The sequence below is a fragment of the Chroicocephalus ridibundus genome, chromosome 1 (genome assembly GCF_963924245.1).
Source record: "Chroicocephalus ridibundus chromosome 1, bChrRid1.1, whole genome shotgun sequence".
NCBI lineage: Eukaryota > Metazoa > Chordata > Aves > Charadriiformes > Laridae > Chroicocephalus > Chroicocephalus ridibundus.
Genome location: NC_086284.1, coordinates 141332295 through 141342338, shown reverse-complemented (window position 1 = coordinate 141342338; position 10044 = coordinate 141332295). Strand labels below are relative to the sequence as shown.

Sequence of the window (10044 nt, the reverse complement as noted above, 5' to 3'; positions counted from 1 at the left end):
ATTGAATAGCGGAGAATTTGCAGGAAAACACCTATTGTTATTAAACAAGTTCAGGCACGCAGAACCAAATGCACTTGTTCTACAAGAAAGGAACATCAAGAACGGAGTTCTGGGATTTCCAAGTGTGTAGAGATGCTTGCAGGAGAAGCTGAGAGCGCTCCACCATATTTGTCTTCTCGCCAAGTTCCCTCCCTTTCTGTCACTCTCCGAAGCTAAGGCTCCTCCTTCCCATCAGGGAAGTTGGAGACGCTGACACCAGCAGCCGCAGGGGCTCATCGCTCATCCCTTCCCAGGCAGTGAGTAAATGCTTCCCTCCTTCTTGCCGTGCTGCTCTCCTTCACGCAGCTGTGATGCTGCCCCACTCCTGAGGCGATGCCCCACTCCCAGCAGCCAAGGGCCATGGTGGGAGATGTAGGGAAAACAAAGGTGGCTGTTTGTCGGGCTTCTGGTCTTTCTGCTGGTGCTGGCAGCTCTGGTTAGTTTTGGTTTCAGATCCTCATGTGAGCCCAGCAGAGGGGAATTCCTTTCTGAGGCGGAGGAGGAGAAGGGCAGGAAGAAGAGGAGGGCTTCCGTGCAATCAGCTGGCAAAGGGGAAAATGAGGAGGCTGCAGAAGTCAGGGAACAATAAGTGCCACCCATGCAGTTCTCAGCAAGCTAACACGTGACTTGTTCTGGTGTTGCGCTTACCAGTGCTGGGTGAGGTGACAATACTTGGCTGTAGAAGGACACAGTTTGGCACCCCTTATTTCTTTTTGCTTTCATAAAGCAGAGATGCTTGAAATTTTGCATGCTAGATCTTCGCAAAAAGTAATATTTTCTAAGACTAATGAGGCCTTGGATGATAGAGGGAGCAACATAGAGCCTTGCTACACATTGTTGTCCATGGGGAACAGGCATCTAGCACCCTGGGTTTTGGAAAGATCACTTTATTCTCCCCATAGCCTCTCCAGTGTGGATGGGTGGATTGCTTCAGAGAGATTTTCGCACCAAGAACAAAAACCTCCACAGCGATTACACCTAGCTCTTATACAGGGCTCCAAGGCAATCTGATCGCTTCCTTCTTGTCTTGCATAGCTAGGCTAAAGTGAGGGACAGACCATCTGCGGAAGTTCAGGACACTTTCTCCTGGTCTGTCCTGATAAAGGATTCCCTGTTGGTTGGCTGTGATTCCCGAGTGAAACTCCAGTTAGTTTACATCTCCCTTGCAGGGTGATGGTCTGTGGAACCTGTCTGGAGAGGGCTGCTGCACTTATGATACTAGCTCTGCTTCTTGCTTCTCTGTGTTGGTATCAGAAGTAGCGAACAATATTCTGTGCATTCCTAATATTAAATCCCAATTAGATAATATTAATATTTATCACTAAGGAGCTTTGCTGTTGCAAATGCTTGAATGGAATATATAGTGACTTACAATTACTATTGTAATTTAATTAAAGTTCTACCTAGATGAAAAACATTTGCTCTCAGAAACAATTCCACTGTGTTAAATTAAAAGTATGAATCAGTGCTCACCAATGTGACTAAGTTTCCAGCATGGAGTTGAGTTGAAGCCAGGGACTAAGCCAGACGCTTGATACCCCAACTCCTGAACTCAGAGTCTGTCAGTGTTATCAGTATGTCTGTGAATGCAAAACCACAAGTTTATAGTGTAGCCTGAGAAGGATGGAAAGGCAAATGGTATGCCTTTGGTAAGCAGAACAGTTTGCAAAATTATGCATTTTATTTCTATCTTTGTTTCATGGAGCATGATTTCATAATTTGTGCCTTCATGGTTTGCTTTTGCAGCAAAGAATGATGGATTTCAAAGAGGAAATTAAACCCATTTCAGATACTTGTATTAGTGAGACCAGTTCTGGATTGTCTGTAAGAGCAGGGATGACAGATCTTCAAGGACCACAGATGCTTCCTGAGCTACCTGCACTGGCAACCCAGGAGACTCACCACATCTTTGTCAGTTATAGTAACATCAATTCAGCCTGGGCGAGGAACCTTATCCAGAGCCTAGAAGCCATGATTCCGAATCTGAAGGCCTGTTATCATGAGAGGGACTTTATACCAGGTAAAACAATAATTGAAAACATGGTTGAGGCCATTCAAGGAAGCCAGAAAATTGTCTTAGTCCTCAGCCCTGACTTTGTCCAGAGTCGGTGGTGCCTTCTGGAAGCCAATCTCTCTGTCTTCCAAGACTGTTTAGAAAGCAAGCCAGTGATCCCCATCATGCTGGTGCCCTGTTTTGTGCCAATGCACCTCACTCATTTGACTTACATTGATGCCAGTGACACCCACTTTTTGGATAAGGTTATCAAGGTCATTTGCACTCCCAACCATCAGATGAAGAAAGCCACCATGGTTCCTTATAGCCCTCCATCCCTTTACAATGGGAAACCCCTCCTGGCCCTACCTGCAGTGGATGATCAGGTCATTCCAAGATGCAGAGGAGGCACATTCAGTGAGGCACTGCCTGACCAGCTGAAGATAATCTGTGAAGATACTGAGGTCTACAGAAAGGCCATCCGGATGATTAATGAGGTATCGTCTAGGGTATCACCTTTTTCATCAGTCAATATTATCTTCTGGATATCAGCTTGCCTGTTAGGAAGCTTGTATTTGTTTAATGCCATCTTCTTATTTGTTTCGTTAGGCCAGGACTCTGGTGACTCCTATACAACTTTCCTTGGCTGTATTATGGTCTTTGCAACTTTGTCTAGTTTTTCTACTCTTGTTAATTATGTCTACAACTATAAAATCAAATCAGCTGATGAGAAACTTCTGGAGATGTCCCAAGTTGCTGGTGAGGCCAACTCATTGCTGATAAAGGATTCCCTGTTGGTTGGCTGTGATTCCCGAGTGAAACTCCAGTTAGTTTACATCTCCCTTGCAGGGTGCAGAAGGCACTTCTCAGAGACTTTTGGAGAGGGAGAATACTCTGCCGAAGAGATGTTCCAGCGAGCCTTGCACTATTTCTCCTCTGATTATGCCTGTTGTGTAGCCAAGAAGCACTTCCAGTTCTACTCAGGGACCACATCGGGGCACTGGGATGAAGGGCCCTGTTTTTGCCAGTTTGTTTCCCACTGCATGGAGAAAGAGTCCTGGCACTGGAATAGTGGTTATCGTCCAGATAAAAGAGAACTGTGAAGAGATTTTATGCTCTGAGAGTATAATAAGAGTATAATAAGAGTGTTTATACTCCGAGCAGTTGACAAGTTAGATATGTATCTTTTTCTCTTGATAAAAACAGCTTTGGGTAGCAGGAATAAAAAGGGATTGTTTTCTATTTTCACTTGACCCTCAAATAATTTCAAGACTAAAATACCGGCAGCCCAAAAGTTTATGGTGTAAGTATCAAAGGGAAAAAAATCCTTTCTTCACCTACTGAGGTAGCTACACTTATGCACAGCCCTGAGGAGCCACCCATAAGATAAAGGTTAGGGGAAAAATGTGTAAAATATAAAGTGTTTGGAAATGCAGACATTCAAGCACAAGGCAGAGGGCTCACTAAAGGCTAATATAGGGGAAAATATCCACTGGAAAACTTTATTTACCCTCAATTTTAGGCTTATTTGCAGGGGAGCTAAAAAGAAAAGGCTAGGAGATTTACTGTCTGTTGAGCACAGCACATTCTTTACTAAATCCCCTTTAATTAATCTTCACTGTAGGTTGTACAAAAGAGATGGGACAAGTGCTCACCTCCAAGTCTAGTCTTGTCAGTGTCTATAAGGAGTTGCTGTGCTGTAAATGAGTGTGGGGTAGAGTGCTAATGAAAAGGGCAGCAGTGGGCAGCGCAGAGCAGCAGTGGAATCACCAGTGACCAGTGTGGATTCTGGAAATTCATCCCTTCTGGACACCAGTGTCTTTAGATGGATGCCATCAGTGATGCACCCCTTTATTTCTGGCCTGGAGAGCTCCAGCTGGGGAACAACAGTGGTCTGTCAGAAGGACAAATCCCTGACTTGTCCTTTTCAGGGATGACATTTTTAGTCCACAAAAAGCATTTTACAAGGCTGATTTCTGCCTACATCAAGATGTTCCTTCTCTCTTCTGCACCTCAGCGACCCTCTGGACTTCAGTGGATCATTGGTTATTTTCAGGTGGTAGTTGTTGGGTATATACAGTTACAAGAAAAGGGAAGGGGTGTCATGCAAGGGGCCTGACCTACTGTGTCAGGGAAAGAAACCCGGGGCAGTTGTACTGACGTACTGCTACCACTGGGCATCACAGATTGTGCGACTTCCCAGACCAAAATTGCTGGGTCCCAGACATTCAATCACGTTGTTGCCACTCCTGCTGCTGGCCTGCCCAGCCCAGAAATAATAGAGACATCTGTCCAGATGCATCTTACCTGGAGACCTAACTGAGGCCTCTCAAGTCTTAAGTGCACTTCAGCTGAAAGTTTTATTTATTAAAAAAAAAAAAAGGATGATATTTTCCACCCAATGGACAAATTCAGCTTGGATCCTGGAAAGCAAATCTGGGCTCTTAAGCATTCCTGTCCTAAACTAGTGGCTTATCATTTACATGATGAACCAATCCATTTGATTTAAAGACGACAAACACGTTGTTGTTTATAGTAACTGGTAACAGCATCAGCTTTATATCCTACAGGTCTGCTGGCTTTGCATATGCAAAAGAGTGAGGAAATCCCTGTGTTAACACTCTCCAGTTTTGTGGTTTTGGCTGCCAACATATGCCATGATGTAATAGCTAAGCATGATTTGTTTCTTGTTTTTCTACTGCATAAAATATTTGCAGATTGCTGTATGGGTAAATGGACATAGTTTCTTTTTTCTAATGAAACTGGTAATCGGAAAGATAAACTTTGGTCAAAACCGATCAAAACCCACCATCATGCTGTCTGAAAGGGTAAGATTGGGTAGAGAAGAGAAGATTCAGGGGGATCTTGTCAATATGTATAAATACCTGATGGGAGGGAATGTGAAAAATGGAGCCAGACTCTTCTCGGTGATATGCAGTGAAAGGACAAGAGGCAGTGGGCATAAACTTAAATACAGGAAATTCCACTTAAACATGAGAAGAAATCCCCTTTTACAGTGAAGTTGATTGAACATTGGAACAGGCTGTCCAGGGAGGTTGAGGAGCCTCCATCCATGGAGCTACTCAAAACCCACCTGGACACTGCTCTGAGCAACCTGCTGTAGCTGACCCTGCTTTGAGCAGGGCATTGGATTGGATGATTTCCAGAGGTGCCTTCCAATCTCAACTACTCTGGACTTCTGTAGTTCTGCAGTTTTGATATAGATGATCACCCTCAAAGCAGAAAGAAATGGATGATTCACAGCTGAATTGTTGTATTACTACTAAAGAAAGCCTATTTGTTACATTATATATATATATTGCATCCTATAGTTTCCAGTAAGACCCACTTAGAATTTTACTGAGGATGTTACATTTAGCTTTGTGTTACTGTTTATATATGTCCTAGAAGTAGCTGTGTTCATGTGCAAGTGCTATGATAGCAGGGGTGAAGGAATGTTCAGAAAGACCTTCCCATGAAAAACAACAACAGTAGTTTTATGGGTATATATTTCACAACACCTGAAGAAAGGAAGGAAGGAGAATCCAAGGGCTCACCACTTGTGCCCATCTGCTGGCACCTGAGATGAGGAGAACTGGGTTTGTCAGAAAGAGCATCTTCCCCATATGTCCGTTAACCGTGCCTGCTCTCTCTGCTTTGGCATCATGTTTCCAGCAGTCTGAGTGGCCAAGGAGCAGCTTTCCATCACAGTCACTGATCCAAGTCTGTTATTCATCCCACCAGTGGCTTATATAATGGCTTGTGTTTGATCTGAAAACGAATACAAATGGACATGAAGAGTACACAGGGAGAAGCCAGTCGCTCTCATATCTTCCATTTGATTCCCTGTCTTCCTTCCTTTAGTGTGACCACAAGTGTGCACCTTATCTCCTAGTCTACTGATTAAAAAGCAGAACCACCTCCTTCTGCAGCTTGATAAACTGAACATATTGAGCAAATAATATGTATGTCAAATAAATAAATTACCTGCCATATTTTTATTGGAAGGTTATGGATTTTCATTGTTTCAATATCTTGCTTTCACTTTTGCAAAATGTTCATCCTTGTTTGCAATAAAAAACCCAAACCAAACACACTTATTTAGTGTCCTCTATCACAATGTGTCTATAGTTTTACATATTTACACCATAGTTTGTCTTCAGGCAAGGAACAGAAATCCAATATGACACTTAAATTCTAGCCCAGCTCTCTGTCTCACTTGTGCTTACATACGTGAGTTTTGTGTCTTTTTTTCAGATGTGTATGTCTGCTGGAAACCCCTCTAGTCACTGTGCTTAACATCTGTGTGTGAGAGCCGGAGTGCCTCCTCTGGCCTTCCGGGGGTTTGGCTGCCAGGGCTCATGGCTAGCTTGGAAAGACCACACCTGGTGACCTTGAAGTCTGTTGTGAAGAAGGCTAGAGGCTGCAGCAAGGGCTGAATTGCCCCTCCGCCCCTTCCCCAGGAGCTGTTTTAGGATAGGGGTTTCCCGTTAAGTCCTGCCCAAGCTACAGCTGCAGCTGGGTCACAGCCGTGTCTGTGCCTGGCCACGTGCCCTGTTGATCCAGACCCTGACCCTTGGAGTGAAGTCTTGGCTTGACCTGGGACCTGCCACGTTGCTGTGGACCTGCCTGGCAGTCACTGGGCTGTGTCTGACCCTGGCTACTGTCTCCAGACCTGATCCTGGCCCTGACTTCCAGGCTTGACAATTGACTTGGCTTCACATGCACCTGGCAGATCTGGCTATCTCTGGTGGTCCGGACTCTGTACTGAACCTGATGACTACCACCTGTCCTGCCCTGCTTTTGCCACACCTGGGCTGTGTGGACTGAGCCGTTCCTTGATGATGAGGCCACTGCCTACACTAGCCACATTATCATGTGTGGCTTCTGGCACCTCTTCGCTTAGGGAGAAACTGTGCCGTGACACTATTTGTCAAAAAATGGATCATCAGTTTCCTAGCTCTTCCTTCTGTCCCTCATAATTTTTTCTTCTTCCTGAGTCTTATTCAAACTAGTTTTTGCCAGAAGTTCCTCTTATCAAGTAGTGAGAAAACTTCTGGTTTCATTGGCTCATCCATCTTTGGGAGGAGACTATCGCTGTATAGTTGTCACTGTACTCTGAAGGTCTAGTCAGAATTGGCTGCCAAAAACATTTAGACCCTAGATTTTGATAGCCCTCATGACTGAACTAACTCAGGAGATGCAGGTGTCCTCTTGGTTTTACATGGTGTCCACTGTGATCTGGATCTAACTTTTAGTTTTTATACACATACGTAGGTAACACACACTGAGCCATATCTATGTATACAGCTCTTTCCCAAGCATTAAAAATGTGTTCCTTATGCTTTTATTCTCCGTGCCCTTTGGGGCTTCTTCAGAGTAACAAGTTGTGGGTAAGACCTGTCTTTCCAGCCTGCACCAGCCCGTCCTGGGACACTGCAGGAGCTCTGCTAAATCATTGCACTTCTTTCCCACCAGAGCACAAGACTGTCACACTGTAGTGAAGTCTCTTAGCAGCTCAGGCAATGGAGCAACACTGAAGACTGAGAAAGAGCTAAAAAAGTAAAATGAAGAAGATCAGCAGTTGAGTGCTCAGCACTTTAGCAACAGCCCCAGTATAACCGAATCTAACGTAGTTAAAATATTCCTCCAACCTGACGACACTTTATGGGATCTAAGACAAACTCTAGTTATTGCTCCAATGCAAATTGTTGTAGTTCTGGTAAATTTATCATAACTTTCATGATCATTGCCATTTCCCTTAAATTTCCATCTCCTGGAAAGACCTGAATGTATAAGAATCTATCTTCGTTTTTTTAAAAGGAGGCCCATAGCTCCTGTGCTTGGAGAAAAGGGATGAGAAAGCAAACTCCAAATAATTTAGTGTTGAGAATCAGAATAACCAAAGTAGAAATAAATTAGTATTATTTTAACAAAAAATGTGTCACTCAGCCCCTTGGGAGCTCACGCTCTTTAGTCCCAGCAATATGGCAGGGACCACAAATGCCTCCGACAGCAATAAGTGCTTGTTAGCAATTTTAATAGAGAAGCTATGGAGGGCATGACAGGCTGGGTAGCATTTTAGTAACTCTGTTCATAGCTGGTTTTGTCTATTTATGCCCTGGGCAGTGGAAAATTCTGAAGGGAGGAAAGACTGCCTTCTCTGAGAGCATCCAAGTACGGTCAGCTGGGCAGAGGGAAAGGAGAGGCTCCCGGCATGTGAGGCCGACGTTCTGCAGGATATCCCACACCTAAAAAGTCGTGGCAGAGAAGAGCTGCACAGCTTCATCTTGATAATCTTCTGTTATTTTCTAGCCATTCAGATGTTGTTGTGAGAACCCAGAAAAGCAGGGCAAGCGTTGCTGGACTGACAACAGACAGGAGGAAAAGAAGGTGCTATGGGTGTGAATGGCTTGTTCATTATTCCCTTGTGTTGGTCTTTCGTCTCAATCTGGGGTCATTGTCATACATTTGCACGAGTAAAGCTTAGTTTTAGTGATTCTAAAAGGCCTTTGGAATGCATAGAAGAAGGGAAAAGTGCAGTCTGGTCAATTCCAAAGATTTAGAGTTGGATCTTTGCACAATAAAAGTCCTTGCACAGATGGCAGTCTCTCTGCCTTTTGGAGCTGCCCAGGAGTTTCCATGTTAGGATACATGGTCAGTGACGCTGTGGGATGCTTGCTCTGGTGTTGCCTATGCATACTTACTCAGGAACTCTTTATGTCCCCTAGTCAGCGATTTTAGACTGTGGAAGAAAATAATGTTTGATTCTCCCTAGACTTTCTGATGAAAAAAACAAATGGCTTGTGCTGCTACTCTTGTTTTGATTTTGGGGGAGGAAGGGGCGATTTTTTTGTTTGTTTATTTTTTTGAACTAGAAATGCTACAAGAGTAAAACCTGGTCTAAGGAGATCCCACTGAAGTTCCCCATGTTGGTCATGGCATTGAAGAGCGGGGGACCTGTTGAGTCCCCAAAAAACAGGGTTGGCAAGGATCAGAACTAAACAGACGACTTCTCCATTTTTTCTGTTAAATACATGTGAATAAAAGTGGCAAAGATCAAATTATTTAAACAGTCAGGATTAAAATAGCTTTCAACTACAGTTATTGTGGGTTTGTTTCCATGCATCTTCCGAAATCACATAGACCTCCAAGAAGACTGGGAGGACAATGCATGAATTTCCGATTAAAAAGTAAAACGCCTTTATATATTTGCACAGACTGTTTATATATAATGAAAACCTATCCAATTTCATAGAAACGCAGAATGGTTTAGCTTAGAACAGACCTTAAAGATCCTCTAGTTCCAGCCCCCTGCCATGGGCAGGGGCACCTCCCACTAGAACCAGTCTGTTCAAAGCCTCATCCAGCCTGATCTGCTGCCCAACTTCCTGCCCAACTTCCCTGGGCAACCTGTTCCAGAGCCTCACCACCCTGACAGTAAAGAATCTCTTCCTAATATCTAATATATATATAAAAAAAGGGGCAGCCTTTCTTCTCCATTTCCCTCTTCCTTTTTTTTTTTTAACCTGTGAATCACCCTTCATTGACAACTTCATTATAAAAGCTGCTAAAGAGTCAATTGCTTTTATGTATGAAGATTTCCATAGAGTACTGTGGAAAGGGCTGGAGTAAATCAGAAAGAAGAAATGAAAAAGGTAGGGAAGAGAGGGTTAGTACCCTTAGCATACTCTGTTGCTCCTGTTTTTATACAGCCAGTTCAGTATACTTTAAGATAAACTGAAATACACAAGTTACTGTGTAGCCTCTGAGTTATGCAGGGTCTCATGGCATGAAAGCCTTGAGGAAAAGGTACCACATAATTGAGCCTGTGAACTGCAAAGGACTCCCATTTCAGTGCAAGCTCTAAGAAAAAGATGAAGAAGGGCACTGCCCAGCCTCAGAAATTTTCTGGTGGAAGAGGAAAAAATAGAAACCTATGTTGTTGAAGAGAACAAAAGCAGAACGTCCAAAGTAGCTGAAAAAATCACAAAAGCTCTAACAGATCTTGT

The 10044-nt window shown here is 43.7% G+C and overlaps 1 protein-coding gene across 1 annotated transcript; it reads left to right on the top strand.

The window, feature by feature from the left end:
• Nucleotides 1-245: 245 nt before the first annotated feature.
• On the top strand, nucleotides 246-6106 carry LOC134525385 (stimulator of interferon genes protein-like). The gene is made up of 3 exons (XM_063356222.1): nucleotides 246-296; nucleotides 1786-2529; nucleotides 3657-6106. The coding sequence occupies exons 2-3, from the start codon at nucleotides 1792-1794 to the stop codon at nucleotides 3756-3758; spliced, it is 840 nt and encodes a 279-aa protein (XP_063212292.1). The 5' UTR covers nucleotides 246-296; nucleotides 1786-1791; the 3' UTR covers nucleotides 3759-6106.
• The last annotated feature ends 3938 nt before the right edge of the window (nucleotides 6107-10044 follow it).